Here is a 17993-nt window from a genome sequence, read left to right on the forward strand (position 1 = left end):
TCACATCACAATTTTGCTTCAGTCATGGGAACAGAAACCATCTTGTGATGTGTGTTTCTCAGTGGTTAAGTACCTTTGGGCTTAATCCCTTGTACAAAAAAAAAAAAAAAAAAAAAAGACATCTAATGTCTTACAAAACTTTGGGTAATCTTTTTTTTTTTTTTTTTGTACAAGGGATTAAGCCCAAAGGTACTTAACCACTGAGAAACATCACCCGTACTTTTTATTTTTTTTTTCAAGACAGTGTCTTGCTAAGTTGCTTAAGGACTCATAAACTGCTGAGGTCAGCCTTGAACTTGTGATCCTTTTGCCTCAGCCTCCCAATTTTCTGTGATTGCAGGTCTCTGCCACCATGGCCAGGTGTTTTTTTTTGTGTGTGTTTTGGTTTTTTTGAGGGGGTGGTACTGGAAATTGAACCCAGGGGTCCTTTACAACTAAGCTACTTCCCCAGCTCTTTTTAATTTTTTGAGACAGGTTCTTGCCAAGTTGCCCAGGCTGGCCTCGAACTTGTGATCCTTCTGCTTCAGACTTCCAAATTGCTAGTATTGCAGGTATGCGTCACCACACCTGGCTGAGTAAGCCCTTTTTAACTTCCATTTCTTATTTAATATATGAAATTAGTAGAAGGCACTTGATACAGTTTCAGCATTAAGAAAGTTGTTCAAGTATTGATGAAATAATAAAAATAACTGATATTTAGGATTTACAAAGAACTTTCATATTTTTTGATCCTCACAAAGGCAGGCAAGTGTTGATGTTCCTATTATACAAAAGGATGTTAACATTCACAAATATTAAATTAATTATTCAAGGTCTTTCATTTAGTAAGTGAAAGAGCTAGAAATTCAAATCCAGAGTTGGTTTAAAACTACAAGTGAATTGCCAAAGTGCCACAAAAACAACAAAGCAATTCAGGATGACTATTTTACAATAAAATCCTAATGTGGAAATAACAGTCTCAAGAATAAGGAAATATTATATTTTGGTAAGAATAAATTCATTTTAACAGATAAATCCATTTAAGATAGGATCTAGTTAATATTTACAGTTTAAAATGTTGTAAATTTTAAATAAAATATTCATTATTATATTTCTTCTAATACTCAAATATGCAATATACAGAACCATGCATACTGATACACTTCAAATTGAAAAAGAATAGACAGCATCTCTTTAAGTTGATTAGTCACGATACATTTTGTTTTGTTTTCACTTGACAGGTAGAGATGATATGTCCCCTAGGAGCTTCTTCCCTCAGAAAAAATCCTATTCTACTAAACATTTACTCTTTTTATTAGAGCAGTAACATCACCTCAATCATGGGGTATAGCTCTTTATCATCTTCAAACATGCTAATGATGTAAGTTACAGCTGAAATGGCTCTCTGCCATGGTAAAAAATCCTCTTCCATTCTGAGATACTGGGTCAAGTTCAGAGCCACCTTATAATCCAGCAGTTGAGCTCTAAAATAAAATAGCATAATTAATTAGAAAACAGACTTTAGTTTACATTTGGCTAAAAGAAACGATATGGGGATCCCCAGCACTCCACGTTAATGAGAATTCTTCTATTAAACAATTAAGAAGTTGCACTTATTGTTCAGGATCAATCCAAAAGTTTTGTTCAAAATGATATATTAGTGCAATGTGAAATGGTATAGTCATACATTTAATAGGAATTTTTAAAAACAGAATATTAAGATGTACATTTTAAAAAATCACTATAGCAAAAATTCAGATGAAACCAAAGTCATTTCAATATGTGGTTAATAAGGATGAATAAAACTTTTAAATTTTAAGTTCACAAACGGATTACAACATACAAATTCTCCATTATAAGTGCATTTCAGAGGGTAACAGGGATTGAACTCAGGGGCACTCAACTACTGAGCTACCTCCCCAGCCCTATTTTGTATTTTATTTAGAGACAGGCTCTTACCCAGTTCCTAAGCACTTCGCTGTTGCTGAAACTGGCTTTGAACTCACCATCCTCCTGCCTCAGCCTCCCAAACAGCTGGGATCACAGGCATGCTCCACCATGCCCAGCATAAGTATATTTTATTGAAATTATTTACATTTGCACATGAAGAAGAAACACGAAGAATAGTACTCATGAATCATGAATGTTTAAAACTGAGCTTATATTTTCAGTTGTAACATCCTTTTTTTTTTTACATTTCCCAGTAATCTGCATAAATAAAGATGGATTTTTCTCTTCCAAAAAATTTGAAGATACTATGACATTTCAAAGCTTAAAGAATGTAACTTCTTCCTCTTCTAAGGAATTTTAGAACCTTTTGAAATTAACATTCTCAGGACTGTTATATCTTCAATTTTAGCCTCAATTTCCAGATGTTAGATGGAAATCTTGTCTTTCCAGATCACATTTTGAAAGTTTAAATTAAAGATTAATTTTTAAAAATTATTAAATTTAGGAATATTGATGTATTGAGTGCTATTATGTTTGAGGTCATTTTAAAAATAAAGAATAATGTAATTATGTCTTGATTCCTCCCTTAAGAGTTTGCTTAGAGAATGTATGAGTGTTGGAGAGACAGGAATATTGTTTGTTTTTAGTTCAAAGATCTGATTCCTTTTCATATTTTCTTAGTTCTGCTCTGATCTAGAAGGAATTCTATTCAAGAGCATTCAGCCTCCCTTAACAAAAGCATAAAGAATTTTGAGAAATGGAGTAGTTTATTAAAAAGAATGTTTGTTAAGTAAAAAAATTGTAAGAATTTTGTGTTGAGATTTATAGCTTAATTTACAGTTTTCTAACATTAATGATTCTGTACTTTCCCAAGTGGATAGAGCAACATCTAGACCTAATCAGTATTTTCTTAGGAAACTTCTAAAGAATAATTTTTACTCTGAGGATCAAATTAGTGAAGAGGTTAAGAAAAGATTAGGAAGAATAATAGACTCTGGTCAGAAACCAAGTGGGCTGCACATTTCTAGAAGGTGAAAAGATTCAGAGCAATGGGCCTTGGTTGTTAATAGCCAAGAGAATTGCCTAACTGGGTAAAAGGAGGAAAACCAAGGATCTAAAGACCCTGACTAAATACAAATATATTCAAGTTTTTGAAAAATTAATATCCTAGTCTATCATTTTTTTCCCAATACAGTTGATATGCAATGGTTCTACTTTGGTATCACTGATTTTCTTGACGTCTGAGTCACAGAACCAGAACACTGGACAGGGAGTGAATTGTTGTTGGTTGATAATAATAAGGATAATACTCAAAGAAAGGGAGCTGGTTGACCTTTTGTATTTCTGAATTGACAACCAACTTTTCATTTCCTTCAAAGCATGTTACTTCCATTCACTGAATCAGAAGAGCAGTATCATTTAGAGCCAGAATTCTCAAATTTGAGCACACATCAGCAACACCTGGAAGCTTTGTTAATTACATAACAGTTTGACCCCCACTCCCAGAGTTTCTGATCTAGTAGATTTTGGGTAGGGCCCAAGAATTTGCATATCCCTTAAGTTCCCAGGCAATGCTGATACTACTGGTAGGAAACGTGCTAAGACATTTTTTATTTTAATTTTTAATTGTTGCATTATAATTATACATAATAGGAGGATTCATTATGCCATATTCCTACATATACATAATGTAATTTGATCAATCTCATTCTGCAGTACCTTCCCTTTCCCTCCTCTGTCCCTCCCCCAATCTGCTTGCTCTATTCTAGAAATGGTTTTCAAGACAAAGACAGTCAGGTGTGGTAGTGCATGCCTGTAATCCCAGCTGCTCAGGAGGCTGAGGCAGGAGGATTGGGAACTAAAAGCCAGTCTCAGCAACCTAGTAAGACCCTAAGCAACTTAGTGAGACCCTGTCTCAAAATAAAAAATAAAAAGGGGATGTTGATCAATGGTTAAGCACCCCTTGGTTGAATCTGTTACCAAAAAAAAAAAAAAAAAAAAAAAAGACAAAGACATTTGAAAGGCCTGCCTGATTCCTTCACAGTGTTCTGTTGGTTCATGGCTCTGCCTTCTCCAGAGAATAGCCCTTAGCCAAACACATCCATCTCCATCTCACCCAAGAGGTTGTGCAACAGCCACCCCTTCCCAACAGTTATCAACTCAGAAATACAGAAGGCCAACCAACTTCCCTCAAGTTGGGTTCACTCCCCTACAATCACAGCTTCCTGGTGGAATCTAGCAAAGCCAAATTTCAGATAAGAGAACATCTTGAGGACCACTTTCCTCCAGCCCTTCCCTGTTTTCCTACTCCCAATATCAAGAAATGACTCTAAAACCCAACTGTGCAAGAACCTCCACTTCAGTGTCCCTTTCTATAGAACTCAACACCAGAAAGCATTCTTACTCAACATTGGGTTTCAAACCCCATTTTTTAAGTCAATAGACAAACTGGGTTTGAAGACCAGACTTAGTTGAGAATTTTCTTTCTTTCCTCCCTTTCTCTCTTCCTTCCTTCTTTCCTTTCTTCCTTCCTTCTTCCCCTCCTTCCCTCCTTCCCTCCCTTCTTCCCTTTTTTTCGGTGCTGGGATGGAATTTAGGGGCACTCTACCACTGAGCTACATCCCCAGTCCTTTTTATTTTTTATTTTGAGTCAGGGTCTCACTAAGTTTCTGAGGCTGACCCGGAACTTGTGATCCTCCTATGCTAGCCTCCTAAATCCTTGGGATAACAGGTGGATGCCACTGTGCCCAGCGTGTTAGTTTGATTATTAAACATAAACTTCATTTTTTTTTTCTTTTTCTTTTTTTGGGGGGTGGGTACTGGGGATTGAACTCAGGGGCACTCCACTGAACGACATTTCCAGTGCTATTTTGTATTTTTTAGAGACAGTCTCACGGAGTTGCTTAGCACCTTGCTCTTGCTGAGGCTGGCTTTGAACTCAAGATCCTCCTGACTCAGCTTCCCAAGCTGCTGGGATTACAGGTGTGCACCTCTGTGCCCTGCCATTTCTTTTTTCACACCTCAATAAACTCTAATCCTTCCACAGGTACTTATCTACTGAACTCTACTTTTCTTGCCTCCTAAAGTGTCTGAGTGTCAGAATACAGCTGTCACCAACCCTGGTGGAGTGTGTTACTCTCTTAATCCTGTTTTCTTCATATGTTATAGAAGGAAATGGGGCCAAGTGATAGCTTGGTATTTCCAGCTCTGTTGTGTGATTCTACATATGGTTTGATTTTTAAATTTGTTTCACTTTCTTCTTTCCCATAGCTCTTAAAATTTTTATGGGGTCATGGCCAAGGAGTTGAGAAAATACAAAAAGGTCTTTCCATAGTGTGAGTTATTTGCTTGATACCCAGTTCCTGAGAGAGGTATTCAAGAGGCATTCCCTTCGTTTTAGAGCAAAAAGACACATCTGCATTGTGTTGTGATGGGAATTAAATGATAGAGGTAATGCAATTCATTGTGATTCTAACAGAGACTGAGTTTTGGAAGAGGTCATAGTACATGGTGCATCTGGAGAGTTTTCCAGGAAAAAAAATCTAAATAAAATTCTGTTATGTTTTAAAATATATATCAATCGTCTTCTTTCACCACTTAATCTCCCAGGGTGTACACAATGCCTGGTACTTTGTTGGTGCTCAATACATATTTATCAAATGATCAAATGGCAAACTGAAATGAAATGAAAATAATCTATTACATATCTGGCAGATTAAACTTGAGAATTAACTAAAGAGCATTCACTACACCACCTCTGTAAAAGGAGAATCACTTTTCTACCTGGATCTTGTCTTTGCTGATAATAAACAATAGTGGATGCACTTCGGTCAAGTAATACAATTTACTGAGCACTTTATGCAAGACAAATAATTTAGTGGGTGCTTTATGTCCATATCTCATTTATTCCTCACAGTAGCCTTATAAATTCATCTCCATTTTACTAATAAGGAAATTGAATGAGAAAGAGGTTAAAAGACTTAAGTTTATGTGGAACCAGGATTTTAATCAAGTTCAAAAGTTCTATTTTTTAACCCTATCATTCCTTCCTTGGAAAATACCAAGGTGTTCTAACTTCTAATATGCTGTCTAGGAAGTCCATGTGAAATACTTCTCCCATGCCTTTCATTGCTGTGATATGATCCTACCAGCCATCTATACCAGCCATCCCTGTAGCTAGTATTTATTGAGCAACAACTTTAACAGTCACCTGCAGCCGTGAGCTAGGTTTGGGTGCCACCCCTCATGAAATTTCCAATTTCATGGGTGGAATGGACAACTATGAAATAATGACAATTTGATACTGTGGGAGAAGATGGGACCCAGAAGAGGTACACCCAACCCAGACAAAGGAGCCATTGGAGGCTACATAAGGAAGCCACATCTCAATCTTAGTATCTTGCTCATATTTAGAGTGAAGTCACTACGAAGCTAGAGAAATAAAATGGGCTGTGTTTCCAACTTCTGCAAATTATTGGGAACTTAATAAATACCTGTTGAACAACTAGTGTCCAATTACCTGAAAAAAATTTAGAGTTACCATGGTTTTGAATCCTCTCTTCCCTTAATCTGTTATCGTTTTCTAAATGCAGATTACCTTCAGATCATGAGAAATGAAAAAGAGAGACAGATTTCTTAACTGGTACCTTAATTCTGAAAAATTGAGGCATACCATGGCTCTTTCCCCAATGACCTGAATAAGATTTGACAATTTTAGCCAAGTTTTACATCAAACCAAATTAATGAAACACATTATTTATCCTTTTATTAAATCAAATAGTGAAGGTGCACTTTTGAGCATTTGCAAATATCACTCCTAATTAACCCAAGGACTCTGATCCAGAACAACCCACACTCAGTCAACAAGGTATGTGAGTTTTTGTGTGTAAGTGAAGGGCTAATGTCAGTATTTTGGTTAAGAGGATCACATAAACTTTTTTAAAAAGAGGGCCAAGAAAAAAAAATGATGTTTAAAATATTGGCTTTGATTATTTTAAACTAAAATTCATTAATACTTAAATGTTGTTGTAATTCATTTAAACGAAGATGTATGGGAAAACCCACAGTATTTTAAGTGATTCAATCTCATTATAAAACCTACCTTGCCAAGGCAAAAGCATCATCAATGAAACTTGCACGGTCAGCAGAAGAAAATTTCTGGGAAAATGAAGAAAAAGAAGTAAAAAATATTGTTAAATCAAATGTTGAGAAAAATTAGTATCATTAAAATGCTGTTCTTAGAACAAAAACAATTCATAACCATTGCTGTCTCTTACCCTGTGGTTTGAGAGAAGATCAGTAGCAATCAGCTTCCAAGTTTGTTCTTCATAATTTACACGATAAAACCCAATATGATCTGGATTTATTTTGAGAAAAGTATTTCCACTAGGATCAGAAGGGTTCAAAGTTATTCCTGTGGTGGTAAATAAACACTAATGAGAAACATGTTTGCATATACTGTAAACACAGAGAAATTAGACCCAGAGGGCAAAAAGAAAAGCAAAGCAAAGAAATATTAGCTCAAGGAGTCAAGTTTTGATTTGGATCCAAAGCCCCAAAGCCTAATTCTTATTTAGTTGCCTAACTTTAGGATGTCACTGGGGTGAATAAGCTGAAAAAGAAATAAGTAATGTCAGTAAGTGTCCTGTCGTTTGTGACTTACACTTCTTACTGGCAGAAGCTTGCCAAATGAATGAAATAATGCTATGCTGGTCAATCCTTTAATAAAAGAAAACAACGCCTAAAGACAGAGAAGCCTGTGCCTTCTGGGACAGTGCATATATTCCAGATCACAATGGACTCATTACATAAAGAATATTTACCATGGCAGCCTGGGGAGGTGATTAAAAATGTAAACATTTAAAACCAGCCATTGAAACTGACGAAAATGGCTATTGCTAGGAATAATGATTTAAGAATCAATAGTCCTCCTTTTTCCCCCCTCCCTTTCTTTGCAGTCCTAGGCATTGAAACCAGGGCCTATGTTCTCTAGGCAAGTGCTCTACCACTGAACTACATCCCCAGTCCCAGTAAAGCTTTTAAAGTGTCAAGAAGACCTACAACTGATTTGGAGTTCAAATGGAACATTCTTGATTTTTCATTTCGTTCTTTTTCTTGCAGTTTTATTTATCTTGGTAAAATCTTTTCTCTCCTTTCAATTGGTTGTAACATTTTTTTCAATAGTGAATTCACCAAGTTAACTTTCTTTCTAAAGTTGCATCTAATAGTCTCATACAGAGATTTTAGAAAGCCCAACATTGAAGGAATAAAGACTTAGGTTTTAAGTTAAACATATCCACATAAAATTATAGCTGTGTTCTGACATGACCAGTATTTGTTAGTGTAACTTCTTTGCTTTCCAATTCCTATACTTTTTGTTTGCATGGACAATATCCAATTTAAATAGTGATGTGAGGACACGTAGTCTATTTGAGGAATTTCAAACGGTTGAGTGCAGTGACGATGGAGAGAGTAATACTCAAAAACAAAGACGAGGGTGGCAATGAAGGTCATGCACCAAGAGTCCACCTTCTGAGAGGGGGAAGATAGGACTGGTTTTTAAGCAGGAACATAACATGCTCAAGTCTGTTTTCTGGACAGGTAACTTTGAGAGTGGCATGAGAAATACTTTGAAAGGGGTTCTAGAAAAAAGAAGACTCATTCAGAATCCACTGTCATAACGAAGGACAAGAAAGGATAAGGGCTTATGTTGATGTGGAGATAATAAAAACAGGAGGTGATGGAGTCAAGAGACACATTACAGGGAAGACCAACACAACCCTTCTGACTTGATGTGGACAGTTGGAGGAAGGGAGAAGGGCTTGCATGATTGGATGAATAATGGTGTTGCCATTAGAGAACAGAGGAAGGTAAGTCAGTTTGGGAGGAAAGATGATTTAAATTTTGGAAGTGTTTGCAAGGTCTGGAAGATATCCAGGACACAGTAGTTTTTCATAATATATGAGTAGGCTCTTCAACAAGACAATATGTTTCTTTAGGAACTTTCAGAGTAGGTACTTGATAAATTATAAACCCTTACCTCACTCACGTAGTATTAATCTTTCTTTGTCATTCTCCCATGGACAAGTTGTTGAAAGGAAGCTAATCTTTTGGCAACCTTACACTTTGAATGTTTGTATCAGAAGGAGATTCTCTTGCTAAGCAGAAAGCCATATGTTACAGAAGAAACAACATGAACTTTTGAGTCTGAAAGTCTTAGGATGAAGTCCTTTCTTTGTGGTTTAATAGTGCTGTCAACTTGGTCAAATCACTTGACTCCTGTGTCCCCATTCACCAGGAGGAAAACAGATAAAAATCCCTCAGGCCTTTTGCAAAGATTAAATAAGATAACATAGGTAAAGTGTTGGTCACTTAGTTATGTGTCCAACAGATGGTAGCTATCCCCATTATTATGAAAGGGGATATGCTGCCAGTTCTATAAATAGTGGAGCAAATATAAATAACATTGAGAAGTTCCTGGCAATCCATCTAAATACTGCAGTATTTTAGTGTGCTTTATATGTACCCAGTTAAGCCTGTCTAGGGTCACTGTGATTTTTCTCACTTTATAGATGAGGAAGCTGAGATCCAGGAAGTTAGTAGTTAAGGACTTTCCAAGTTCATGCTACTTTCAGAACAGTTGACAGAAGCAAAATATTGTTGGGTGGTTTAGTTACATAATGAAGTAAGTAGGACTAAAATATTGAGTCTATTCCTGGTGACACAGAGAAGTATGGGTGTGTTTCCTTTTTTGTTTCTCCGTTTACTTTTTATTCATTTTTTTTTCTGACTGTAAGAGTAGTGTTTGTTTTTTATGGAGACTGATAATTACCTTTTCCCAAGGAGCAGATACAACCATTCTTTAATGTTACTATTTTATATAAATAGTTATAACAAATTTTAGACAAGAAGACAGCTTGCAATAATCTGAGATTCCTAGAGAATGAAACATTTTTCTTGATAAAGGCTGTATTGCTTGCACTAGTCCTTTGAGCAGATTAATTTTTAGCATGTAATGACAGAGTTTACATCTTATTAAGTTTTGTGCATCACTTACTAGTAAAACACCTGAAAGATTCAAGAGCTATACTGTTTGACTCATAATACACAAAATATACTTAAAGAGCTAAAAAATTCATACGGGGATGCATTGTCAGTTTATGGGGTTAAGGAAGAAAATTTCAGTCTCTAAAACTAAAGGTAACATGATCCATTGTTGAATTGGATAATGTTTACAACAAAATGCCATTCAAGAAAGTATGAATGATTATATTAGCAATAATTATAGGGTCTCTCCCAAATCTCAGTAGTTTATTAGAATTTTCCTGGAAAGAAAGGTATAGTTTTCATATGAAATGAACAGGAGTCTGAGAAAATGCAACCTTCCTGTTGTGGGGAAGGATTATCAGTGGTGATGATTTCGGCAACTGGGAAAAAAAATTGCAAAGGAGACTTAGTGAAGATTGGCCAGTGTCTCCAGTTTGCCCAGGGTAGGGGCCCGACTGAGATGGCACATGTGTTCCAGGCATATTGACTGTTCTGGTCCTATAGAGAACAGTGTATGTGGCAGGGACCTGTTAGTTATTCACCACACTGTTCCCTTTTCCTCCTGGGTACAGAGCTAAACTGTATGTATTGGCCTCCTTGCAGTGAGGTAGCAGCACATGATTGAGAACTGGCCATAAAGTGTAGGCAGAAGCAATGGATGTATTTCTAGGCCTATTCTCTCAATTAACTTCCTCTGTTTCCGTCCAGATACAAAAAATCTAGCAAGGGATTCCAACAACCAAAGGGAGGATAGAATCAGAAGGAGGAGGAAAACAGGATTTCTAAGTTGTTATTTAATGGAGATTCACCCAAGAGAGAAGGCAAGTCAGAAATACCTTCTTCAGATTGTTGCACAAACAAGAAAATTTTTTTGCATCAAGCTACTATTGATAGTTTCTAAGTACAATAATTATGGTCACCTGGAGGATGTAATATATCAGACTATCACAGTTTGATGACATCTTAAAATAACTGATCTACCTTAACTCTGCCCTAATCCTTACTAAGTAAACTTTTCCCCTGGGAAGAGACACCAATTAGTTGACGTGAGTGTGCTGGTTCACTAGGCCAGGATATTTTATCTGTGTAAATTAACAAATTAGCATTCTTGCTTAATCTCTTGTATGTTTGGTTTAGATGAATAAATTTCCAAGTCTTGGTTGACCATGGTTGAAATAACAAACTGAGTTTCTAAACCAGCACAACGGAATACATAATCATCCAAAGTTTGCACATTCCATGAGGCTCGGCTTAAAAAAAAAATGAAGACCTTTGCTTTTTGTCATTGTGTATAAAATTACATGCTCACCATTATTTTGGTAATAAATATTTAAGTATAGGCATTATAAATTTTCAGTAAACCCTATTTTTATGATAGAATGGTTATTTAAAGTATCCAGTGATAGTTGAATCTGAAAGTTAGAACTATAAAACCTGTCATCCCAGAGTCTATATCTCTCATAGGCCTCAGATCCTTTGTACTTAGGGATGCCTATTTGAAAATACTATGTTTTAGCAAGGTTGATAACCCGAGATCACACTAAATATTAGAAAGTGGCAAATTAGAAGTAAAAATGTCAGTATAACACTAAATGTAGAAGCATTAACAATAGCCAAAACAGTATCTGACACTAAAAATAAAGAGGTTACTAAAACATACACAGGCAACAGCCCTACACTGAGTGAGGACTCACCAAATTGTCAGGATGTCCCTAGCACCTTTCTTGGTAATAGAGTGCACAGGGGACAAGAAACATGAGGTGCAGTTTGTGTCTTCAAGAAACTTAAAATTTAATTGAAAAAGAAGAGAAAGAGCATATGAAGCTTACATGCCAATGATTTTGTTGGAAATATAAAGGAACAATGGTAAATGGAACTGACAGCATAAAATATACTACAGAAAAAGTATCAAGAGTAACTATCTTTTAATAAAGTCCCAATGAGGAAATAACAGCAGTGAGGATAAAGACACACATTGTATTTGGGGAAGAAGGAATTCATTTTAACAGAGATAAATTCATTTAAAAGAGAATGTAGTTAGTATTTATAGTTATAAAAGGAAAGATTTTTAGGGCAGTTTGGAATAGCCTGAAAAGGTTTGTGATAGAGACCTTTGTTTGTCTTTGGTTAGAAAGTACATGTTTAATTTTTTATAATGCTTAAAATATCATGTAAGATATGAATGTAAATAAAAAGATCTTGAGGGGGTAAGTCCCACTATTGCCTGGGGAGTTTTAACTGATGAATCATCAAAGAAACCAAGAGGAGTGAGGCAGGATTGGTAACACGAGCTGGTTTCCCATTCAGTACACTCAGGACATGTTCGTCATCTGTGCGCTAAGCTGAGAGCCGAAGATGTTCTCAAACAGGAAACAGGAACTTATTGCATAGCCTAAAAATGGAGCAGGCACTTTGAAGTAGGAAGAGATGCTAGTTTGTTTCTGGCTAAGTGGCCAGGAACAGAAACAACAGCAACAGATAAGTTTCTTTTCCTCAAGGAATATTCCGTGGGAGAAGAGACAAAGAGAAGTCAATAGTTACAGAGAAAAAATGTGTTATATGTAATGCCACAAGGGCAGAAAGGGGAGTGAGAGCTCCCTCTCTCTTTTCCAAGCTAACATTCCCTGTCCAGAGCACAGGATCCCCCAAGACTTCCATAACAGCAAAGCTGGTAGAGTTTAGAGTAAATCTAAACCTCACAAAAGAATTTATAATACAAGTAAAAAAACAATGGTGGAAAAAACCTACTGAAGTCACAGAGAAACTTGTACACAAATGATTATAGCAGCACTATTGACCATAGATGAAGGATAGAAATGATTCAAATATCTGTCAGTTGATAACTGGACAAAGGAAGATTATATATCTATATAATGGAATATAATTTAGCAATAAAAAGGAGTGAAGTGCTACTATATGCTACAAGTAGGAAGAACCATGAAAACATTAAGTTAAATGAAAAAAAGAAAAAATTGCTTTGTATATAGATCATGTATATATAAAATTATATATGCATATATAATTTCATTTATATGAAATGTATAGAAGAGATAAATCTATAAATGAATAAAGTTGTTTATTGTTCAATTTGGGCTGAGGCATGGAAGGATAGAGGGGTGATAGATAAAGGTAAGGGTTTCTTTCTGAGGTGATAAAAATGTTCTAAAATTGCCTGTGCTGATGTTACTGTGAATATACCAGAAAAACAGCAGATTGTAATCTTTAAATGGGTGGACTGTGGAGTAGGATGGAAGTCATTGGTAGAGTGTGTGCTTTGCATGTATAAGGCCTTGGGTTCAATCTCCAGCACTGTAAAATAAATAAAATAAAGGGTAAATTTAAAGGTATGTGATTTATATCTCAAAGTTGTTTTTGAAAAAAATCAACTAGAAACGAAATTCACTTGCCTGGTGAACTCAGACATAATTAATATTTTAGGATGCTTTGCAGGAGCAAGTAGTCATATATAGATAACAGACAAGTGATCTGCTTTTAGCCTCAAGAAGCCATAGGTGAAGTACATGCCCAGTGCTCTTCTGAGACCAAGTCCTGATGGAATGGAGCAAAGGACAGTCTAGTTTGTCTTACATAAGAAATGTTTTGAGTTGGGTACAGTGATGTATGCCTGTAATTCCAGAGACTCTGGAGGCTAAGACAGGAGAATCACAGTTTCAAAGCCAGCCTCAACAATTTCGTGATATCCCTGCCTCAAAATAATAAATAAAAAGGGCTGGGAATGTAGCTCAGTGGAGGGCACTTGCCTAGCATGCAAGAGGCTCAGAGTTCAAATCCCAGTACTGCAAAATAAAAATAAAAGACAAGTTTTGAGACATAAAAAAAAGTATATTGGTAAAGGTATTAAGCAAGATTCTTCTGGGATTAGTGCTAAAACCTGCCTTATTTATTATTATTATTATTATTATTATTATTATTATTATTTGGTGATATGGAAGTCTGTGATCATGTCTCCTTGTTTCTATATAACTCTAGAATTTTTCAAGTAAGAAAAAGACAAATCAATAGAGAGAACAAGAGAAAAACTTTAAGAAAATGAGTGGTCTAATTTAATGAGAGCATTAAAAAAAACCCAGGCCTGCTACAAAACATTTTAAGAAATTCAGTGATATATTTATTTGATATAAAGGAAAAAAAAAGAAGAAGAAGAAGAAGAAAGGAAGGAGAGAGGAGGGATGGAGGGAATGAAGCCAACTTATACCTTGATCTCCCAAAGCTGGGTAGGCAGCTCTTCTTCTTTGGGTGTGGGTATTCATTATTATGTCAGTCATGGCAAATTATTAAAAAGATTATCTCAAAGTAGAAAAGTTATTGTAGATAAAGATTTAGACTCATCAATAAATTATTTAAGAGGTTTCTTTAAGCTGAAATTCATTTAACTTTTAGCTTTATGTGTGCCTCTTCACAGTTATTTTAATGTAGAACATTGATTCGAAGAAGAAATAAATCAATTGATAATATTTACCTCCTTTTTCTGACCTATTGTAGATGTCAATATTTGACACATCATTTTCCATCCATCTAATTGGAATATTCCATGTGTAGCTAAAATTTTTTAAAGAGAAAAAAATTTGTTTATTACTAAAAGAAAAAAAAGTCAAAAGTAAAAATCAAGACAAGCATATTTTCCTTATCTAATCATCCAATGTGTACTATGTAACCAATACAGTTAATAAATTGTGCTTTAGTAATAAAAATATGTCAGGTAACTGCTCCTAATTTCTATAAATTCATAAAATGTGAAAATTTGCATCAAAAAATTATCCAAGGATGATTATTATTCAATGAAGTGCTTTGAGGCTTTGGAATAAAGAAATTGCATAAATTACATAAGTATAAAATATCACACATAACATTGAGCATTTGAATACATGCTTGCATACACCTTATATGCTATGGTTTCTGTCAAGGAACACAAGACATTGTTAAAATTCAAAAGCAGTCTGCAAAATTCTATTAAGGAATTACATTTTAGAAGTTACATTTAAATTATAACACCACCGCCATTTCCAAAAGTTTACACGCTCTTTTAACTAGAATCATGAGAACACATGCTCTAAAGGAAAAATTTTGAGATGTTTCAGGGGTTTCCAGTTGTTCTCTTTAGCTACTTAGTATTTTCTTACAGAATGGTGGGGAAGTAGCTTTGTATTTGGATAAAATATATACCTAATATTTTAGTCTTGAAATCTCAAAAAAGAGATCACCAATGCCATTTGATGGTTCTCATATCAATCACAAATGCATCATCTCATGTATCTAGAGAGAAGATGAATCTAGGTACCAATAACTGATTTGAATTTCTACTCAGAGTTGGTTTTTCTGCCAACATTCAATTCCTTAACAGAGAATGAGGGTTGGCATTTCTCCCTTTTAGAATATATTAAAATTTGTTATTCAAGGAGAATAGATTTTTGCTATCTACATGAAACAGTAATTTTTTTTTTTTTTTTTGCTTTATACTGTTGAAGTGTTTTGCAGGACTTTTTACTGACTCCTTTGGAATATTTTATTGCAGTGGAATTTTTTGACTATAAGTTTCATAAAACGAGTACATAAATTATTTCTTGGGTCCTATTGTGGACACAGTTGATGCTTATTCCCTAGAAACCCAGATCCCACTGTGCTTTCCCCAGGCAGCAACCAACACCTGGGTCTTTCTGCCAGAGGGCTGTCCTCAGGCTGTCTGAGCAGGAAAGCCAGAAGTTCCTGAGAATTTGCATTCTTCTGGATGCCACCCTGACCAATGACTGATTGGTGTGAGAACCTTTCTTACCCCATGCATCAGGAACACTCTGAAGTATGATCTGCACAGGTTCCAGAACTTATGTGCAGGACTGAGCCAGGTACCCTCTGCTGGACTGCTTCATACAGCACCTCTGCTGGACTTCCTTCCCTTCTTCGCCTTTCCCTATCCTACACCCATCTTGACCATCATTCCTTAGAGATACTTCCTAAGGAGTCGCTTTCACTCAAACGATCATCTCAGGGTCTACTTTTAGGGAAGCCATCCTAAGAGCACTTGCAGCCTCTCCTAAGACAGACATTGTTAAATAACCACATCCCTGTTAATATTGTGCTGCCACACAGACTAACATTTTCTGCATCTTTTTCCCAGTGGCAAACATGACTGGAACAACAGAGGATGCAGAGCACAATGGGACTTCTCATCTTTTTTTTTTTTTTTTTTTTTTTTTTTTTTTTTTTTGGTGCTGGGGATTGAACCCAGGGCCTTGTGCTTACAAGGCAAGCACTCTACTGACTGAGCTCTCTCCCCAGCACTGGGACTTCACATCTTGGCTCTCACCCTAAAGCATGGTTGCTAGGACTACACCATGCCTAAAAGTGGGCAAAAGCTGTACTACTAAGGTCATGTATAAAAATACTTCCCTGAGGACTTTCAGGGTATCAAAAGATAAAAATGATAGAAGGTTGTGGTTATTCAATTTGGTGATTTTTAATATCACATAATTTAACCTAATCTAAGTTGAGCAACAGATGTGGGAATACAAAATGTCAAGAAATGAAAATTACATAAATGAAATGTTAGAGTCTTCTCTATGCTACCTGAAATTCATGAGTATCAAAATTTGTTTTTTAAATGTGTGATTAGTATACCATGAAACAGGCTCCATCAGCACTAAAAATGGCCAATCTAGTTTTCTCCAGGGAAACGCTTTAATTGCCCCAGGATGACACACTACTCCCATTTCTTCTGCCTGTTTACAACACATGGACTTTCAAAGGCAAGTAAACTTGCCTGCTGGAAATATGGAAGTGGCCCATTTGTAAGAGATGGTGCCTCCATAATGTTAAAATGGGGAGTCCTTTGAATTTTAAAAAGATTCTGTTCAGTAAAAACTTCCCTCATTTTGGATTAAACAATGAGAAGCATACTTAGAAAAGGCCATTCATCTCACAGTACAACTTAACTGATCGCATGGTCCACCAAACAGGAATACATTTGAACAGAGAGAAGATGAACCTTAGGGTTGGAGAAAGGACCAATTTCTTTCTGGTTACATGAAGGTGTTTATTATGATCTGATTTTTTAAAAAATAAAGTGAAAAAACAGTATTCTTTTTTACTTTCTCAGGAGCTACTGCTGATGTTTAACAAATATTCTCAACAGGGAAAAATCTATTTTCTAGGTTTCTTTTTCTATTCATGCATAACATCCCCTTGTTTTTGTTTTATAAAACTGGGACAAGTACACAGATTTTATGACAAATGATCACCCAAAATCATGCTTCTATGAATCTAAAATGGAAATAGTATCTGAAAGTAGGAATTAAAGACAAATATTAGAGGAAAAATGTCTTAATACACTTCCATACTCTGCCTCATGAATAATATTTGAATATTTATTGTAACAAAAAATGATTTTATTCTTGATATATTTAGTTCACTTGGTAATAATTTTTTGTTTTTGTTTTTGTGGAGAGGAATTCATAGCTAAGGAGTAGTTAAAAAATCCAATCAACACTGGTTGACTGTCTTTGGCTTAACAAGTCAGTAGGCACATGACAGGAGGAAACAATTATTGAGGAACTTTCCCAATGGAACTTATTTTGCAAGAGAGAATGTTTTGTTTTTGTTTTGTTTTTTCCAGTGCTGGGGATCGAACCCAGGGCCTCACCCATGTTAGGCAAGTGCTCTACCACTGAGCTACATCTCCAGCCCAACAAGGGTTTCTTTCTTTCTTTCTTTCTAATATCCAAAGACTCTAGAAGTATTTAATATGACTAATCTAATTTACTAGACTATGAAACAATAATTACAAAAGAAATAGTTGTTAATAGAACCATCACAGAAACTGTTTCATCGACTTTTGTCATTGAATTATCACCTGAAAGCAAGTCAGAGCTATGTTTCAATCATGTATTATGAAGAGGAAAAAGTGAAAAATAAAGAGTTTTTTTCAATTTTAGTCTTTCCTTTCTAAAATAAAAAATAAAGAAGTATACACATATACTCCCTGAGCATCTTCATATTTTCCTTGT

General features: G+C 35.5%; 1 protein-coding gene across 1 annotated transcript in view; it reads right to left on the reverse strand.

The window, feature by feature from the left end:
- The window catches only part of Enpep (glutamyl aminopeptidase), an 82227-nt gene that overhangs the window by 15650 nt on the left and 48584 nt on the right, over positions 1–17993 (reverse strand). The window contains exons 11-14 of the mRNA XM_047567329.1: positions 14456–14535; positions 7206–7342; positions 7031–7086; positions 1313–1463 (exon numbers count right to left, since the gene is read on the reverse strand). Of these exons, the coding sequence (XP_047423285.1) occupies positions 1313–1463; positions 7031–7086; positions 7206–7342; positions 14456–14535 (424 nt within the window). The remainder of the gene's footprint in view (positions 1–1312; positions 1464–7030; positions 7087–7205; positions 7343–14455; positions 14536–17993) is intronic.

Source organism: Sciurus carolinensis, chromosome 10 (assembly GCF_902686445.1).
Source record: "Sciurus carolinensis chromosome 10, mSciCar1.2, whole genome shotgun sequence".
Taxonomy (NCBI): Eukaryota; Metazoa; Chordata; class Mammalia; order Rodentia; family Sciuridae; genus Sciurus; species Sciurus carolinensis.